Raw genomic sequence first — 20,906 nt, forward strand, 5'->3', positions numbered from 1 at the left:
TTTGTAGATTAGCTGGTTTCCCTTCATTCCTTTTCTCCTGAAATGTGTGGTAAAGTAAAAATGCCTGGAGCAATAATTTGTGGATAAAAAACAGCTGCACATGAAAAATAATTGATGTGGTTTTAAAATTACCCTGAGATGGAAATTAAAATGCCTTTTCAACCTATGCTCTAAAAAAGAGTGCTGAAGCTAATTTCTTATAAATCATGAAATGGAAGCAGAAGACACAAGTTTTTGAATAGTCAATTGATTTTGGATAAGTAGAGTTTTAAAATTTTGTGCATTATATTTTAAAATATTCAGTTCTATGAAAGGACATAGCTGTAGTTAAAGAAAGTCTTATCTATACCCTTAATAATGTGAGTATAATGTTTTCCATAATTATAAATAAGAAAGCTGATCACTTTGACTTCTTTGTAAGTTAATTTTTTAAAAATTTCTTTGTAGTTTTAATTCTTTTTCCTATGATGCTGCTGATGTTTTCCAAGGAGTGACCCAAATGGCAAATATTCTTTTCTTTTTTAAAAAATGTTTATTTATTTATTTGGCTGCGCCAGGTCTTAGTTGCAGCACTCAGGATCTTTTTGCTGCATGCGGGATCTTTAGTTGCAGTATGCGGGATCCAGTTCCCTGCCCAGGGATGGAACCCAGGCCTCCAGCATTGCTAGGGTGAAGTTTTAACCACTGGACCACCAGGGAAGTCCCAGCAAATATTCTCCATTCATCTTTTTTCCAAGGGGAGGTTGTCACTGTGTGCTGCCTTAATGCCACCTTCTCCCTGGTATGCAGGAATGTGAATGATGTCAGACATTGGGACAAGACTGGAGAATTCACAAAATAATATTCTGTTAACATGACACAGACAATATTTGATTGAACTTTTTAAACTCTAGATCTACATAGACCTATCCTTTCTAAACTCATAAAAATACTTCTTTTTCTATTCATTTTTTTCCTTCAGCTGAAATTCTTAGCTCTAGAAGATATGTTTGTTAAGAAAATTCTAATTCCCTGGTTTTCTTTATATAGAGAATGTCTGAGAAATATTTAAAAACCAATACTTTCCTTTAGAAAGACATTAAGTAGGAAATGGAAAAGATTTTAGTCATTATGATTTAAATTGCTGTTATCTCTTAGCTAATTCACCCAGGAAACCTAAAAATTAAGCAGCATTAAAATGTGATGAGTCACTAGCATATTTCTCTGCTTGATTTGAGCCTGTTGTTAATTTCAATACTCATAGAAGTAGTTAAGCATAAAAATAAAATATATTACATGTATTTTGTTTAATTTTTGAGCCCTAAGACTTATGATGTTTAGCAGAGTCTGCACAAAAAGATAAAATAGTCTAAGCACTTACATTTACTATATCTTAACAGTTTGCTTTGTTAGTAAGGGAATTTGCTTTAAAATTATATAAACAAGTTTAAACCTAAGCATGGGTTTTAGGAAAAGTAACAGGCTGAGACTATAAAAGGCAACTACCTGATCTAAGTATCTGAGGATTAAAAGTGAATTAAAGCAATAATTATAGTATACTAAAATTAGGCAGACAGTTAGAAAGGCTTGAATTTCAATGACATATTAGATATACTTTAGGCATTTAGAGTAGGAAAATTTGAATGTTTCCTTACAGACATTTTTTTGATAAATTAAAAAAAATCAATTGGCAAAATACATTTTTCAACTATATGGAAAAACTGTGAAAGAAATAATAACTCACATAAGTGCACACTATGTGCAAGGCATATTCCTAGAACTTTACTGGTAATGACATTTAATCCTCATAACAAGTCTTTGAAGTAGATACTACTACTATCCTAATCTACAGAGGAGGAAACTGAGGTATACAGAGGGTAGAAAATTTGCCCAAAGTCACTCTGCTAGTGAGTGGGAGATCTGGGATTCTTCTAGAGTTAGAATGCCAGAGTCTGGGCTCTTAAGCATCTCACTAGTCTACTTTTGCAACATGATCAATAATCTTTTAATTCACTTTTGTTAAAGCAATATGAATTCCTGGTTAAAACAGTAAGTTAAGGTATGTTGTATTAAAATATGGACTATCCAAATAAGTCCTATAGAGTTTTAAAAAAATATAAGTACATGCTAGAAATCACATTCTTGTGCTATAGGAACTGAAAACACATAGTGATACTGAAATTTTTTTTGTAGAAAAAAATTAGAAAAGCAATCCACTGCCCCGATAAAAAGAAAAACAATAGTTAACTTTTATTAAATGCTTACTATGTGCCAAGCATTATTCTCAGTGCTTTAATTAACTTATTTAATCCCATGGAAACCTACAAAATACGTGTCATTATTACTCCCATTTTATGAATGAGGTTAAGTGGGTGGTAAAATACTCACCCTGTCCCCTTCCACCTCTATTTATTCCTGGAGATTTCTGGATCTTTGGTGTTTTCTTGTTTTATATTGTTGGGTAGTTTAGAAAATTTTTAAGTGGCTTTTTTCTGGTAAGGAAGATTGGAATCTTTGACTGAGTTGAAGGATAATGCTGCTTAATGACAGAATAAGGAAAAAACCCAAGACAACATTAAGGCATTTTGCTTTCTACCTGCCATGTATAATCTAGTAGAATGGAAATGGTCACGGGCTCTAGAGCCCAATTTTTCAAATCCTGGCTCTGTCTCTTTGTAGGTAATCTTGGGCAAGTTACCTAACCACCAAAGATGGTTACTTAACCTCTTGAATGGATTACAGGGAAACATCCCTGCCTTGTAGGGTAGGGATGGAAGAGGGCAAGGGGACTAGGAGGAGAGAAGTCAATATGTGAAAGGAAATGAAAGACAGGAGGTCATAAAAGTATCAAAAAATGTTTCCTCCTGTCCTCATTCAACATTTTCCATTACCGATTTGACGTTTCTTGTTTGTTTCATGATGAAATCTGTTCCTGTTAGCTTCTTCTTAGTCATATGAGAACTTTCTAGAATGAATGTGCTCGTATGAGAGCTGACCTTACCGGGCCCACCCACGCTGTTTACAGTGAAATCACTTTTTGCAGCTTGTTCTCAGTCAGCTTGCCATCTCTCCTGATGTGTCACCAAGGATCACTGAACCACACCCACAAAAACAACACAGAAACAGATTTTCTTTAACCACATGTGACATTTGTGAGTTGGGATATTTTAAAGTAGGTCACATAGCTATCTAATGGATCATTCTTCTTCCGTTTTCAACACATATTTATTGAGAAGTTATTCTGTGCCCAGCACTGATGATATAAGGTTGAAGTGATACAGTTGCGACTTAATTACCTCATAGGTTGCCAGGGCAGACTGTTTCCATTTTTTTAACTTAAGTTGCTTTCCAACTCTCAACTATTCATAACTTTTTTGTATAACCCCTGGTCTCTATTTTTGCTCTCTGTTTAGCCCCTATGCTAGCATGATTATTTGCAAATGTGACCAAGCATTCACACTTTATCCTTTTCTATCAAAGTCATGATTGATCTATACGCCTTTTTTGGCTCCATCCAGTGCTTTTTTTCTGATCGTGCAAGTTGGTTGCATGCGCTTACTTTGCATCCAGCACATATTATTCCCTTTGTGGTATTACTCCTTGTGAGGTCTAAAACTGTGCTATCCAATACTGAATGAATGAGTGAGTGAAATATACAGATGTACAGCTACAAAGGTGAACTGGCTATAATCTTTGCCCTTTTTAGTCTATAACTAAAGACCTGCCTTTCTAAAGAGAACTTCATGGGTTCAATCAGATAAAATTAACTTCAACATTGCTTGGGCATGAGATGAGTGAATTTTCAATGAAAGCTGAAAATCTGGTGTCGTCGTATGTTTGGCATACATCATTAACACTGACATTTCTTAGTGAGAAGGTAGCAGTTATGGTATATAATCTTCTCTCTCTCTCTCGAGAACTTTTTATGGCAGAAAGTAAGCCACAATGCAGTTTAAATTTGGAACTAAGCCAAAGTCTACAAATAACAAATGCTGGAAAGGGTGTGGAAAAAAGAGAACCCTCTTACATTGTTGGTGGGAATGTAAGTTGGTGCAGCCACTATGGAAAACAGTGTGGAGATGCCTCAGAAAACTAAAAATAGAATTACCGTATGATCCAACAATCCCACTCCTGGGTGTATACCCAGACAAAACTATAATTCAAAAAGATAAACGCACCTCTATGTTCATAGTAGCACTATTGACAATAGCCAAAACATGGAAACAACCTAAATGCCCATTGACAGATGAATGAATAAAGAAGATGTGGTACATATATACAATGGAATACTATTCAGCTGTAAAAAATAATGAAATAATGCCATTTGCAGCAACATGGATGCAACTAGAGATTATCATGCTAAGTGAAGCAAGTCAGAAAGAGAAAGACAAATGCCATATGCTATCACTTATATGTGGAATCTAAAATATAGCACTAATGAACCTATCTATGAAATAGAAACAGACTCATAGACATAGAGAACAGACTTGTGGTTGCCAAGGGGGAGGAAGGGTGTGGGAGGGATGGATTGGGAGTTTGGGGTTAGCAGATGCAAACTATTATACATAGGGTGGATAAACAACAATGTCCTACTCTATAGCACAAGGAACAATATTCAATATTCTGTGATAAACTATAATGGAAAAGAATATTAAAAAAGAATGTCTATAGATGTACAACTGAGTCACTTTGCTGTACAGCAGAGATTGGCACAACATTTTAAATCAACTATACGTCAATAAAAAAAAATAATATTAAAAAAAATTTGGAACTAAGCCAAACAGCTAGGAGTCATAATCACAAATATGACTATTACTACTAGTGAGATTTGTAATTTATTAGTTTTATGTTGACTCTTTCCCCAAGCAATTCCCCCAACTCTTTCGATTTTTTTAACCTCATCCTAATTGTGTGTTTATATAAACAGAAGTGACAGTTTAATTACATAATACTAAAGTTAAAGAACACTGAATCAATACTGACTTGGAATGGAAGAAGGAGGCTACCCTACTAAAGCTATATTATAGTAACACGTCTCCTAGACTTAGTATTTTTCTGTTTGCAGCCAAAAAATCTTTTTGAAACCCATTTAGGGTTATTTTTGGAGTCAGACATTTGCAGATTATCACTACTTGCTTGAGAGAGACCCCATAGTCCTAATTAGACAGAAGAGTGAAATACACAGGCAAGGCCACCACATCAGCCTTGCAGGCTGTGCACTGCAGAATTTCAGGGACTGCCATTCACAGGGACAGTGATGTGAGTGGTGACTCTGATGTTGTGCAACAAAGCAAGCTGCACATTTGGAGTACTGGAAATATTGTAGGAAGATATAAAGAACAGTTCACCATACATGCTAGGTAGACCCATGGCCATCTCATTGTCTTGGAAAGTACTTGCATTCTTTAAGTTTTTCCTGGAAGCCATGGATATTAAGAAGTAATTTGAATGTAACGAGAAAGACAATTTCTCAGTAGGATATTGATTTCATAATCAATATTGAATTTCACAAAAATAAACCACTGGAAATGAGAAAAGTGAATTTAAAAAATAGACTTAGAAAGTGTATAAAGAGCAATTCACCTATTAGAAAAGGTAGGTAAAGGTATGGGAATGATTAAAGGTAGGATGTGACTCTAGCGATAGGGCAGATTAGACAACTTGATTTCTCTCATTACAAAACACCTAGTGCTGGGTTAAAAGAAAATCTTTTAAATGCATTGCTTACCTCACAAGATAATAAGGGAAATCATCAGTCTTCCAGTATTGTGACTATTCAAAATGTACTAAGTGTTCTAGCCAGTGTAATTAGCAAAGAAAAACAAATAAAAGTTGTAAGGATTGGACATACACCATATGTATACACATATGATATGGTTGTTTATACAGAAAAATCCAAAAAAGTAGAAATTATCAGAACCAAGAATTCAGGAAGGTTGCTAGATATAAGATCAATACACACAAAAATCAATTATGTTTCAATTACCAACAATGATTTTTAAAATATTATTTTAAAAATATATTTATGAAAATAACCAAAAATAGTGTCTAGGAATAAGCCTGATTAAAGATTGACAAGATTTTTATGAAGGAAATTATAAAACTCTATTGAAATGTCTTAAAGAGGACCTAAATACATGGAGAGTTATACCATATTCAAAAAAATGTAAACTCAATTTCCTAAAAAAGTAAATACTCCCAGAATTAACTTTTAATATAATACAATTCCAGTTCAACCTAACTCAACAGATGTGAGTAGTGGAATAGAATCGAGTTGCTGGTATTTGAAGTGAATCTGAAATTCTTTGGGGAGCCTAATATAATTAATGGTACCTCTGATAGAAAAAAAAAAATCCCTGTAAAGTTTGTTATCAAAAAGATGCTCAGATACACGTACACTGCAAATGCAAACAGAAAAGTTATCTTATATACTGAGAACTGGATATTAATATCAACATTAGGAAATTAGGAATGTGATTTCTTGGCAAAGGAATTGCTGTTTCAGTTGCAAGATGGCATTTTTCATCTGACTCAGAAGGGAAGTCTGGAATACCAGCCCAGTGCCTAAGATACAGACTCTAGGTTTCCAGATCTAGAGAGGAGAATGTTTTAGCAAGTGCACCCTGCCACACATGAGGGCATCCAAAGCATCCAGAGGTATCTGAATGACTATACCTCACCCGAAGGCCACTTGTTAAACTATAACAGACATGCCACCTGTTCCTTCAGAGGCCAATAAGTGATCTTTGAACAGGGTTGGAGTTAAAAAGTAAACCTATGGTTCACGTTTTTGGATTGTTATAACTAAAATACTTAAAACAACTGATGATATAAGTACGCAATGTTTGCTTCTAAGATTGGGTCAGTGTTTACATTTTAAAGGAAGAACACATTTATCATGAAAAAGGTCTTCCAAATAGTCTGATTGCTTTTGAAGGAGCTCTTAAAACTATAACACTATGTAATCAGCCAAACTTTCTGTACTACAGTTACATTTACAACTCTAAAACTGTGATTCTGTGGTATTTTACAGTGAAAACAGGGTCAGTTCACAACATAAGATTATAAATGTTCTTTTTAAGAGTTATAATATTATTTTTTAATAAAATGTGAGTTCTCAAGAAGACAAAGATAAGCTTTTTTTTCAATAGGCATGAAAGCATCATTTAGAATATGGAAAAATCCCAGACTAGTGACGTGATTGGTGTTTCCTTTCAACATTTTCTTCTGTGTTTCTGGCTTACCCTCTCACCCAGATTTTCCTCTCATACATCCTTTTCATAGTTAGAAAGAGGTAATAGGCAAAAATGAAAAACTTTATGAAAAGCATGCATGGAAATCTGTTTCTTCCATTATAAACTTTAAGTGTAATTAAGGTTTTTTAATTTACTTTTCTCTTCTGTTGTTTTGTCCACCAGTTGCAAAAGGTGAGTATAATTTGAAAAGGGTGAAAACAGTGAGGGTATTAGATGACTTGAACAGATCAGTCAATTTGATCGAATTAACATTTATAGAATACACCACCCAACAACAGAATACATATCTTTCTCAAACTCACAAGAAATATACACCAAGATAGACCATATTCTGGGCCATAAAACACATGTTAATAAACTTGAAAGAACAGAAATCAAACATGGTATGTCCTGAGACCACAGTGAACAAAATAACAGAAAGAAAACTGGAAAATCCCCAAATGTCTGGAATTTAAACAACCTGCTTTTAAATAACTCATGGGCCAAAGAAGAACTCTCAAGAGAAATTTTAAGATATTTTGAATTAAAGAAAAATAAAAGTACATCTTATCAAAATTTGTGTGACACAGCAAAATCGATTTGCTTAGAGGAAAATTTACAGAATTAAATGTATATGTTAGAAAAGAAGAACTAAAATCAATAATCTAAGCTTCCACATTAGGAATCTAGTGAAAAGGGTGAAATAAAACTGATCAGCAAGCGTAGAAAAAATGTTCAATTTTACATATAATCCAGTAAAAGAGGTGCAAATAAAAAATCACTTTTCACATACTGAATTAGGAAATTTATATTTCTAAAGTATAATACCCAGTGCTGGTATGGGTGAGGTGAAATAGGCACCATATTAGTGGTAATTGTACAAATTGATATAACAATTTTGGAAAAGAAACTTGGCAATGTGACCTTAAATGTATTTAATATGGCCTTTAAATGTATGTGTTTGAGCTGGTATTTTCATTTTAATTATTATAAAGAAATAATCCCACATTAAGAAAATATTTAATTCACATAAATAGCTATAAAAGTATTATTTGTAGCAAAAATCTGAAAATAGCCCAACTGTCCAAATAAGCGTGGCATTAAATTGAACAAGGAATATCCAATCACTGAAATAGATAATGGCCATGAAAATCGATATTTTGAAGGAATTTCTAATAACTTAATAATAATAAGTGAAAGAGTACAGAACAAATTGTATGGATAAAAATACGATTAGAAAGAAATATACCAAAATGAAAACTGGCTTCTTGGTATGATGGGTTTGCCCTTTTTGCTGCTTTTCCATATTTCCCAAAGACCCATGATGGACACAGTGTCTTTGCTCATGGGCTTTGGAGAACAGTGGCTTAGGTTACAGTCTCAGCTCTGCTGTGTGAGTGTCAGTTCTCTTTTATAAAGCGGGGATGATGACTGAAGGTCTCTCCCTAGTGTGACTGTGAGGACTGAAAGTGATGATGCATGTCACCTGTTTAGCACAGGACCTCTCATACTTTAGGTCCCCATTAAATACTAGCTATTGTTGCTGGTTATAATAGTTTTAAAAAAAAAAAGTCCTATCTAGAGTAAGCACATTAGGACAGGTTCATCCACATTTGCATAAGGGAGTTTTTATTTCTGTTTACTGATCCCTTTGGATTATATGCATATTCAAGATATTTGTTTACTGGTTGCATGATATTTTGAGTCCCTAAAGGGGCAATTAAGTATCTTTTTGTATACAAAAAAGAACATACTAGAAAACCACAAATATATTTGACTCTCTTCATGTGTTTAAAAGTACTACACCCAGGACTACACCAGTGAGACTGAGAAAAGGATTCAAAGCTACTGGATTTAGCTACTTATTACTTAAAGGCTGCAGATTTTGATTTTTTTTTTTCAGAGTGAAAGACAGTAATTTGTACCTCCTTCTTTTCCCATGTTGGGTGGGTAGGAAGCCAGAGAATATGATAGTTCCATAGAGCAAACTTTCTAAAGGGTTATTAGCAGACTGAGAAATCACCTACTGCTTCAGGATTCTTCTTCTTCTTTTCTTTTTTCTCGGCCACACCACGTGGCATGTGGGATATTAGTTTCCCAACCAGGGCTCAAACCCATGCCCACTCATGGAGTCCTAACCACTGGACCGCCAGGGAAGTCCCTGCTTCAGGATTCTTTTTTTTTTTTTTAATAAATTTATTTATTTATTTTATTTATTTATTGGCTGCATTGGGTCTTCATTGCCGCACACAGGCTTTCTCTAGCTGCTGCGAGCAGGAGCTACTCTTCATTGTGGTGCGCAGGCTCCTCATTGTAGTGGCTTCTCTTGTTGCGGAGCACGGGCCCTAGGCACGTGAGCTTCAACAGTTGCGGCACATGGGCTCAGTAGTTGTGGCTCACAGGCTCTAGAGCACAGGCTCAAGAGTTGTGGCGCACGGGCTTAGGTTGCTCCATGGCATGTGGAATCTTCCCAGGGCAGGGCTCGAACCCGTGTCCCCTGCACTGGCAGGCGGATTCTTTACCACTGTGCCACCTAGGAAGTCCAAGGATTCTTTTTAATATAAATTCTAATACTGCTTTAAAAGTGTTAATATAGTTCTATATGCTTTCATTACCAAAAACAGAGTTCTGTCTGTAATAGGGATTTCATGTATTCTAACAATAATCAATCATTTTTAAAGAGAATTCCTTCCTTTCTGTTTGTAACAAAACTTGCCTCCATTCAAACACTCCTGAAGGAGGGAAGAAAGTGGGAAAATTATGTACTCCTATTCCTTTATGATGAAGGAATCTTCTGTAGTTATGTTAGAGAGATGTAACTGCATATCTGATAAAGTGCTTAGACTTCACCAGAGCAGTGACTATTTTCATATTAATTTTGTATTAACTTTGGCTTTAAGGCCTTTATTCCTCAAGTTTAGTAGGTACTATTTCTGTGAGTAAATAGCATTTACAAGTAGAAAAGGTTTAAAGCAGAACATTGGAGATACTATTTTGAATTTTGCAAGAATATAAATGAAAATTTTATTGTAACCTTGAGTGGCTATGGCCTTCCAGTTTCTTTTACCACTCAGTTTACAGGCTTTTGAAATCTATTAACACCCTGAAGCTGTCACCTTGAGCTCTGAGGATGGTGTTATGGTTCGACATTATTTAATGAGGTTCTCTGATGTTCCTGGTAACTGAATCTCTTTTCTACAAATACTGAATTTAGGGTTAAAGCAAATTATGTCATAGATTTGCCCTCTAAATTGCATTGTAATCTTGTGAGGTTTGAAATAAAAAAGTACAGGAAAGTGCTTGTGTTTGAAATTGCAGACCAAGTTTAGGGTTAAAAATTATCCAGTGAAATTAAGATCTATAGGTAAAACTGAACTAGAAGCATACCTAGCTTAATTAGCAGCTTGAATACATTGTCCTATATTATTTGTCTTGAAATCCCACTTGCAAAGTTTTTTTTTTTTAAATCAAATTGCTGCTTTAGGATGCAAACTATTATATATACAATGGATAAAGAACAAGATCCTACTGTAGAGCACAGGGAACTATATTCAATATCCTGTGATAAACCATAATAGAAAAGAATATAAAAAAGAATGTATATATATGTATAACTGAATCACTTTGCTGTACAGCAGAAATTAACACAACACTGTAAATTGTACTTGAATAAAATAAATTTTTTAAAAATTGCTGCTTTAGGAGACTATGGGCTTTTTAAAGTTGGCTTTCTAATTTTAAGCTAAAGAGCTAGAAAAATTGAGTAGAAACTTTGCGCTCTAGGTTGCTGATTTAGGAGTACTAGGCACAGAGAAGTCTCAACCCCAACTTAGTCACTGGTCCTAACTAGCTGTATAACTTTGGATAGACTGGGGCCCATAGAATAATAGATTTAAATGTATAATTTCAGCTGACCTCAGTTTTCACATGTCAAAAAAGGAGGTTGGCCTAATAACTTTCAAAGTCTTTTCCTATGTCAATGTTTTATCATGATAATTGTAAATTAGGTAGTTACAATACTGATGGTAAATGTTCTTAAATTATCCACTTCTCTTGGGGATTTCAATTTATTGTTTATGGCTTATTGTTTCAACTGTATCTTTTTTTCTGGCCACACCCCACGGATGGGAGGGATCTTATTTCCCCGACCAGGGATTAACCCCAGGGCCGCGGCAGTGCAAGCACCAGGTCCTAACCACCGGACAGCCAGGGAAGTCCCTCAGCTGTATCTTTATGTAAATCACTTCTAAACCTGTATCTGGACACTTGACTGCTCTGCCATTCTCTCTAGTTCAACCTGTTCAAGGCCATCTCCTATTGTCCCACCTTCTAAACCAGCTAAATTTCCTGATTCCCCTATTCCTGATAAAATAAACTACTATTTTATTCAACTAACCAGATTCAGAGTCACCAAGTCATTCTAACTTCTTCCTGTCTTCCATCAATCCCATGATCGATTACAAAGTCTTGTCAATTCCTTGGTGTTTTGTTTTTCCTTCAGTCCCTCTCTCTCTTTCCATTTTCCCTATCATCGTCTTGGTTTATATCCAAGTCTCCTCATAAAGTAGCTCTTAACCCTCCTACTAGGTCTTCTTTCTTCTAATTTACTTATATGCTACATCTGGATAGTAACAGCTGTAATCATGCAACGTTCCCACACAGATCAGCTGGACTCAGCAAAGCATCAACTGTTTGGCCCTAGTTTTACTTTTCCCTCCTCTTCTCCTACCAGCCTCTTGAATCCCCTCTCCTATTAGTCTCCACTCACTCTCCCAGAAGGCACTTTGTATATTCATACCTGACCATTACAAGCAAATCTCATCCATCCAAACCAATCCAACTGTTAGTGCTCAACTATGTCCACATCCTCCATGTAGCTCTTCTCACCTCCTGAGCCCACAGTGTTCCACCTGCTGCTAATCACCTATCTATATGTCACTAAGCAGGTACTGCTTTATCATATTCTGCCTTAAGTTGTTACAATTTTAAAATAAAAATGTGATCATAACAATTATATGGTATTGATGAAAGTTTCGAAGCTAGAGAAACATTCATCTCTAGTATTTTCTTATATGTACATTTCCCATAGTTTTAACTAAAGCATGAATATAATTTTCTTTCTGTTTTTTCCTCACTCAATATATAAGGAAAAAAACTATAATTGAGGATAATGAAGTGATCCATGGGACGACAGAGGGACAAGTAACCCTGTTGGAAGAGGAGAGAGTAGGAGAGAAACGTGTCATAACAGTTATTGTCTGAACTGATCTGAGGACCTGCCAAAGTTAGCCAGAAGGAGAAGAGAAGAGGAGATGAAGGGAGAGAATGTGCAGAAACAGGAGGCGTGAAGCCCGATGTCAACTCAGAGACTGCAGGAAGTTCCCTCTGGGTGGAGCCAGAGACCCTGTGGCAGGAACTGGTACATCACAGAAGGTTTGGGTGCCAAGCCAAGCAGCATGAATTCCATCTGTCAATGATGGGGAGCCATGAACGATGTTAACAGGTGCTCGGGCCAGATACACTGGCAAAATTACTAACATTTGATGACATATACAGTACATCTACTTGACACTCAACCACCTCTTCTTTCTAATAGAAGCCCGATTTTTTTAAGGGTGTCAATGTGCCCAGTTAAAATATTTAGCTCTTCAGACGGCCTCAGGTTCTGCAGAGGCCACGTAACCCAGCTCAGGACAAGCAGATATAAGCAGGTGGGCAGCGTCGCTAGGAAAGCTACTTAAAACTCAGCTGGCATCTATCTGACTCAGCTGGCATTTATCTAACTAACTCAGCTGGCATTTATCTAACTCAGCTGGCATTTGTCTATCTTTTTTCCTTTTGTCTTTTCCATTTCTCTTGCTTAGAAGGGTGATACAGTCCTGGAGAATGGAACAGCCATCTAGGGACCAGGAGGAAGAAAACCATGCAGGTCCTGATGACTTTCTTGAGCAGCTGCACTTGTTCTGGACTGTCTACCTCCTGACTTCTTGTCATGGGAAGAAAATCAGTCTCAGTCTGGTTAAGCTACAGAGTTGAGTCCATGCAAATGAATGCAATCCTATCTAATATAATGTTACATGCGTTTCTTAAAGATTTGCAGTGAAATTAGCATATGAAAGATTCTGAGAAGTCTTATTTAATTTTGTTTAACCTAATATTGATATCATTTGACTACAGAACTTCTTCCTCAGAACATTTAGTATATCTCACCAAGCATGAATATTCTGCAGAAGTTTGGAAAATAATGCTCATTTTGTGTTGATCCAGCAGATGGACAGTTGTGACGTTCTAGTAAGATAGGAAACACAGGAGGAGTAACATGCTAGGGGAGAAAGACAGTGAGTTTAGTTTTAAATGTGTTGAATTTGAGATGTCTAAATGGAGCTGTCCATTGACAGCCCTGAAGCTCTCGAGCGATGTTTGGGAATAAACAAGGTAGGTGGTGGTTAAATCCATGCCTCAATGGTTTAAACTGTAATTGTTAAAGTAGAAAATGCTTTATGAGTGTCTTTACCAATGAGGAGATTGGCAGTCTTGAACCCTTTCTTTAACTGCCTTGCTATGCCACCTCTCTTGAAAGAGAAAATGAAAAGAATACTATATTTAAAGTCAGAAACATTGGGGTTCAAATCCTGCCTTGTCAGTTTGCTTAGCTGTTTGACCTTGGCTCAGATATTTAACTTCTCTGAGCTTCAGTTTTCTCATCAAGGGGTTAACAACCTAAGCTTAGAGAGTTGCTGTGAGAATTATAAAGTATTCAACATTGTACCTGGTAAATTGCAGCTGCTCCATCAGTGCCAACCCCCCCCTGCCTCTAGTTAGAAAAGATTTGTTGCTTCATACTTTCATCTCCTGTGTAGTGCATTTTATACAGCTAAAACATCATTTAAAATTAAGCCAGGGCAACGATTTCATTTCTACCTATTAAATATCCATATATAACTTGAAGATGGAATTCCAGGGCAGGTCAAAGAGATTGTACATACTTGATGCATTTGTATTTTACTATTTTATGTATTTAACAAAACAAGTGCTTCCAGTGTGTCTTGCTCTTTTCTACCATTCATAAATATTAACTCATTTAATATTCATAATAACCTTATTAATTAGATATTGTTATTATTTCCATATGGCAGATAAGGAAATGGTTGCACCAAGAGGTTAAATAACTTGCCCACAGTCACACAGCTAGCAGGTGGCAGAGCCAGGCTTCAAATCTAGGAAGTCAGGCCCTATAGTCTGTGCTCCTAATTACTATACTACTGTATAAAAGATATAAATAAATAAGAGAAATTACCCATATTGCTTACTGTTCTTTCGTCCTCATGAGGCCTTTGGTAGCTGTTGAACTATTTTCCTACATTTAAAAAAGTAGTTATTTGTCTCTGAGCATTTTTTCATTAGTGTCAGAAATAGCAATATGTATAGAAAGTTGTAGCTATTTTGAAAAGAAAGTGTTTTAAATTTGTGTCAATATAGTGCTGTCCAGAGTATCTATCTCTGTAACAGCAGAACTGCTCTTGTTTATTTGAACTTTCTAGACTCCATATAATTAATCTGAACATGAGAGAGCATGCGTGCATTTTTTTTTTTTAAAAGAAAAGTACCACTTACCTTCCTGGAAGAGCACATGTATTTTCAAAGCCTCTTACTCCCTTCCTAGGAATGAGCAGCTGTAGCCAGGAAGCAGATGAAATAAGAAACACAGTGCCAGTGGCAGGAGGCTTAGATTAAAGTTTAAGGAAATTCCCAAGATGATGTTTTTAAAGGGCATTCTAAGGGCATAGATCAGGTAGAAAACAAAATATAGGATTATTTCAATGGAAACAATTCTCCATTTCATTTTCTCCTAATAGTTTTCTAGTTCAAAAAGAGAAGATTGTACTCATGGAAAACTGATGGATAAGCAATGATTAAAACAAACAAATAAACAAACAAATCTGGAAACCCATGTCCTATCTCTAGTGTATATTTATTGGATAATCTAAGTTTGACATTATCTTTCACATCACCTTCTCTCTCTGAAAATGTGCAAAATTGGGACCACCCTGGTGGAGCAGTGGTTAAGACTCTGCACTCCCAATGCAGGGGGCCCAAGTTCGATCCCTGATCAGGGAACTAGATCCCACATGCATGCCATAACTAAGAGTTTGCGTACCACATCTAAGGAGCCCATGAGCTACAACTAAGGAGCCCACCTGCCACAACTAAGACCAGATGAAACCAAAAAAAAAAAATGTGCAAAATTATTCCTATTCCTTCCCACACATTGATGCTTCCAGGATAAACAAGATAATGCTTATAGTTCCATGGAGGAAAGATACTAGATATACTAAAAAACCACTATTTCGAAGTCCCTCCTTTTCTTGGAAATGTATAGTAATACCAATGTATACAGTGTTGTTGAAGAATCAAATTTTCCATAGAAGTGATTATTTTTCTCAGAAAATAGATACTTATCCCATTCAGAACTAACAGTTTCCTTTTAAAAATTTAACCATTTTTCAAATTTAACAATTTGAATTTGTTAATTTTTTTTCCTCAATATTTATTGAATGCTTACTATCTGCAATGTATTTTAGTGGAACTCTTTCCTTCTGGTTAAAGAAAACATGTTTTACCTTTTATTAATGACTCTTGAAGACATCGGTATATAAAAAGGGGATTTTAGTTTGCTTCAAGAGTAATATCAGCTGACATCATAAAGCTTCTAATACATTTTCAAACCAATGAAATATAAGCTCTAGACCTAGGTTAAAGGAACTACTAGTTCACTTTCATTCTACACCAATTCAGACAAACCTGGAGTTGAGTTCTAGGTGCACAGTATAAGAGGAACATTGACAAACTGTAGTATATCTGAAAAGGGGTGAGTAAGATGGTTAAAGGCTTGGAAATCATGCTACATGGGCAATTAAACACTTGGAGAAGAAAACAGGTAAAGCAATAAGATGACTTCAAATCTTCAAATACCTATTTGAAAAGAGATTGGACCTATTATTCTGTATTGTTCAGGCAACTAAACTATAAACATAGGTAGAATTTTAAGAAGAAAGATGTCACAGTTAAACAAAACGTGAAAAGGGCTGCTTTTGAGGCTTTGTTTACTGAGATTTCTAGAACAGAAACTGGATGACCATTGGACAGAGATATTGTGCAAAGGACTCCTGATGGGGTAAGAAGTTGGCCTCAAGGACCCCCAGACTCTCTTTTGATACTAAATAATCCCATGATCCATTAGAAGCCTCACTTACTGTATTAAGTTATAATAGAGTGATATGTTTGCAGCCTTTTAGTGCCTTGTCTCTGAATTAAAAGGCCTCAAATTGCTGTGAGGTTTTTGGTCCTTATGGCTACTTTTTATAGTTCTACCATTCTGCTTATTACCAGGTTGCCTCAACTCATTCCTTGTTTTAACAGGATCCTGCTTCATTCCATTTTCTTACTTCTAATATGCTATGGTCTAGGACAATAGCATAACCAAACTTATGAACATTGCATAAATAATTTAAGTGAGGACTTAAAGACCTCTACTGTAAATAAGGTCTTTGGTGCATGGACTTTTTGCCATCTATTTTAGTTCTTAAAGGCCCTTTTAGTTTTCTTTCAAGTTCTCAGGAGTATTCTAGATTTGTCAATTATGTGGCTCCTGGAAACTTGTTATCAAAATTCCATAGGTTTGCTAGGCTTCCTACTAATTCATAAATTAAAAAAAAATTCTTAACTCATTACTGACATTTTCAAAAACACTTAATCATAGGCAATATATGCTTATCACTGAGCAAGATTTTCCTTATGTAGGTAAACTTTTCCTGTATAGCTTCTTCAAAATGAAAGTAGAAAAAAAATTTTTTTTAATGAAAATAGAATCTGTAACTAAATTAGACTATAGAACCAGATGAAATTGATTAGAATGCTAATTACTTTTCTCTCTTGAGCTGCTTCATATATAAAATATTGGTGTAAAGGTACAGATTTCTTTAGAATATGGGGAATCATTCTGATTTCACTGGTGTTCTTCTTAATCCCTGCTCTTTGTAAAGTATATAGAATAGTTTTAACATAACTCAGTCAAAAACATTTAATGAAAATTTATTACATACCTAGCAGGTGTTCTCAGTTAAGAATAAAAGAAAAACATAATAACGTTTTGTATAGACTAAGTATAAAAGACTGCTTGACCATTAAGGAACTTACTGTCTTGTTAAAGGAAGCAGGAACCAGTTATAGAGCAATCGAGGAAGTATATTATCAAGGCAGGACTGGTGCAGATAGTAATGCCCCTAACATTTGTTATGAGAAATGGAGTAGTTCTGCCTCAATACAGTGGAATCAGAAGTTCATAATAAATGTGCATTTTCTTTCTTTTTTTAAAATCTGCTTTGGTTATTAGGTTAATATTGGTGCTAAGAGCCTTTGGTTGTTATAATTTCCTATTATTTATTTGATAAGAAGAATAATTTGGAGCCGTGTTTCACTGACTTCCCTGGAAGCATGTCTGTAAGATATGGAGAAAGTCCCAACATTGCCAATATTTGAACATTTAAAAGGTTTACTTTCTAAAGTCGTACATAAATTGCTGCTCCACACCTTTTGCCACTTCCCAGTGTTGGCCAGAATAATTTTAATGTTTCCCAAGTGGATGATGCTGACCTTGCCCCAGTCCCTCCTGGGAGATATAAACTACTCATTTATCCCCATCTGAGTCATAAAGAATATCTACACACACTCCGAAGCTCTGAATTGTCCTCAGTAACACACACCACTGAATGGTATCTGTAAAGCAGTTTATTTTCTGGAAAACATTTAAAGGCACAAAATGAACACTGCAATAAAAAATTGCTTTCTGCTTAACTTTTGCCAATTTCCCTGGATGTGTACATAGAATTATATTTTCATAGAACTTGCGAAAGCCCCAGACTCAAGTGCTTTGTAATCGTCTTCCATAAGCAGCAGCCCTGAGCAGTCCTATCCACAGTTAGCTGCTGGTGGTTGCTGCCAAACTGTTCCCTATATGTTATTTCACAACATTATTGTTTCGCAGCACAACCGGAGTGAGAGTGCTTGGAAGGACCAAGGAGGTTCTCTTTCTCGTGCCCCTGGCCCTAGACAAAGATGTTCTTAAACTGGGCAACAGCTTATCCTGTGACCCTTTTCTTTTAGCACCTTGAGTTTGAATTGGGGAACACCTTTTACGTCAAAACGAATACACCTCGGATAACGTAAGCATCGCTTGTTTGGCCAAGATGCCCTCCCCCACCCCCGAAAATCAGCAGAGAAGCGGCGAATGCCACTTAGCAGTTAATGAGCTCTCCCTTGCCCTTGACCCCGGGGCTGGGTGAGGGGTTCCATCCCTGGGTCGTGAGACTGGGAGAAGGGGTGGCGGGAGATGAGGGAGGGCTTGTTTTTGCTGGGGGATGTGGGAAGTAGGCGCTAGCCTGTTTCGCGGTTTTTTAAGCCCCTTGGCATGCCCTGACCTGATCAAGAGGGAGTCAACTGCTCTCTGGAATGTTCCGGGAGAAGGTGGGAGACTGCTTCCAGAGGAGGCCTCTGGGTGCTGGAGGGCACCAGGGGGGTCACGCAGGGAGATGCAGGGCAAGAGCCGGGAGGGGCACGAGGGAAGCTGGGGGCCGAGGTGACGGGCGCGCGCGGGGGCTGAGGCGGGCGGGTGGAGCTGGCAGCCTGGCAGCGGGGGCGGCCGGTCAGGCGAAGGGATCCCTCCCTGGGCGGCGGCGGCGGCGGCGGCGACCCGACCGCGCAGGCTGCAGCGCCGGGGCTGTCAAGCGAGCGCGGGGGGCGGGCGGGAGGAAGGGGTGGAGGTGCGAGAGGAGGAGGGCTGGCACCGGAGCGCCGCGGCGTCGGTGGAATAAAAATGCATCCCGTGGAACTGCCCATGGAGAAGGACGGGGCCGAGACGCAGCAGCGAGAGGAGGTGGTAAAAGCGGAGGAGGACGCCCAGGAGGCGGTGGCGGCGGCCGGGAAGTGAAAGGTCTCGCAAAGTTCAGCGGCTGCTGCGGGCGCCGGGCCCCGGGCTAGCGGCGGAGGAGCCCGCAGGACCGCTCCGCGGGGCAGCGCGGCCAGGCGGGCTATGGTCCCCGGGCTCCCGCCGCCCACGAGGTGCCCGGGCCCCTCCAGGCCGGTGCGCGAGGGTCACCCCACCGCCCGGCGCGGCCCCAGCCCGCGGCTCCCTGCCGCCGGCGCCCACTGACCGAGCCTGGCGCCCCAGGAGGAGGAAGAAATAAAGAGCCCCGGTTCCTCCCGAGGACTGCTGGCGTTTCATCCCACAGCCGCGAGGGCTGGACTCCCTCCCGCACCGGCCCGGCCCGGGTCCTCCCGGCTCCTCCCGGCCATGGGGAGCTGCGCGCGGCTGCTGCTGCTCTGGGGCTGCTCCGCGGTGGCCGCAGGTGGGTGGTGACGCGACCGGGCCCCCACCCCCTTTCCTTCGCTCCTTGTGTTCCCCACCTCGGGACTCGGGGGTGCAGGGCAGTGCAGGCGGAGAGCGCCGAGCTCAGCTCCCAAGGATGAAATGAGTGGCCATGTTCCACCTCCTTCCCCGGGGTCTCCGCAGTTTAAAACACTATTGATTTTTCTTCTTCTTCTTCTTTCTTTCTTTCTTCTTTCTTTTTTCTTTTCTTTTCTTTTCTTTTTTTTTTTCCGCAACTGCGATACACATGCCCTTGGATAACCCGATATCCTGGGTGCGCCCTGCCAGAGATAGCGCGACCTTGGTTTCTTTCTCGGTTTGGACTAGTAAAAAAAACTGCCTTTCCACTTTGTGAGGGAACAAAGGACCAAGCTCGCCATCCCCCGGCACTACATGGCCTGAGGAATGATGGGGAGGGGTGGACCAGCGACCCTGGGCGCGCGTGGGCCGGGGCCGCTCTCTTGTTGAGAGCGATCGCCGTCGTCCCCGACCTCATGCTGGGTACTAGGGAGCCAGGTAGGGACACCTGGGGCGGGGTGAGGGCCCTCTCACCGGGGCAGTGGCTAGAACTCAATGAGAGCCCGGGCTGGGACGATAGGTGGTGATCACCCTGGGTTGCACGGAGCTGTCTTGCCGCCCTTGGGGAATTGGTACCCTGGCCGAGGCTCTGCGGGAGGTCGGAGGCGGGTCTGCTTCCTGTCTCGGTAACTGGACGACCGGCAGAGGCGTCGTCAGATGCTCTCTCCTTTCCACTCCCACCCCGGCTACTTTGGGCTGCCCTTGACCACCCATTCCTAGGTTGCCTTTAATAAATTCGGGAACCCCTTCTGCTCTTCTCCCTCCTCTTGCAGGTCACCAGGTTTCCAATTAGGGGTAAGTGCAGTTCAGGGAGTAAGAGGTGAAAGAGAGGGACTCTTGGCCACTTGGTTTCTCAAACGGATTTCTCTTGCTCCAGAAAGGGGAGTGTGGGCTAGAGGGGCGGACTGGTGGAGAGAGAGCACTGGCACACTTCTCCCTTCCCTTCGGTTTCATCCACTCTGCCCCCAGGGAAGCCAGCATGAAGTAAAAGCCCGGCTTTAGACTCTGCCTCCCAAACAAGTCGGACTCCTAGGAGCATCCTTGCTCTACTTGAAAGGCCACTTCTTTAGGGATCTCTAAGTATTGTATCCACCAGTCACTTATCAGCCTCCAGTCTTTTCTGGATTTCTTCTTAGTTTGGAGCGGCGTGCATTTAAAATTATTCAGTACTTTTCCCAAGGAGCCGTTAA

At 38.9% G+C, this 20,906-nt stretch overlaps 1 protein-coding gene across 2 annotated transcripts in view; it reads left to right on the plus strand.

The window, feature by feature from the left end:
- Positions 1-19,042: 19,042 nt before the first annotated feature.
- Positions 19,043-20,906, plus strand: part of NTN4 (netrin 4) — a 116,084-nt gene continuing 114,220 nt past the window's right edge. For both annotated transcript variants that reach the window (XM_057743024.1, XM_057743025.1), the window contains exon 1: positions 19,043-19,618. In XM_057743024.1, the coding sequence (XP_057599007.1) occupies positions 19,564-19,618 (55 nt within the window). In that variant the 5' untranslated portion in view covers positions 19,043-19,563. The remainder of the gene's footprint in view (positions 19,619-20,906) is intronic.

Source organism: Hippopotamus amphibius, chromosome 7 (genome assembly GCF_030028045.1).
Source record: "Hippopotamus amphibius kiboko isolate mHipAmp2 chromosome 7, mHipAmp2.hap2, whole genome shotgun sequence".
Lineage (NCBI taxonomy): Eukaryota > Metazoa > Chordata > Mammalia > Artiodactyla > Hippopotamidae > Hippopotamus > Hippopotamus amphibius.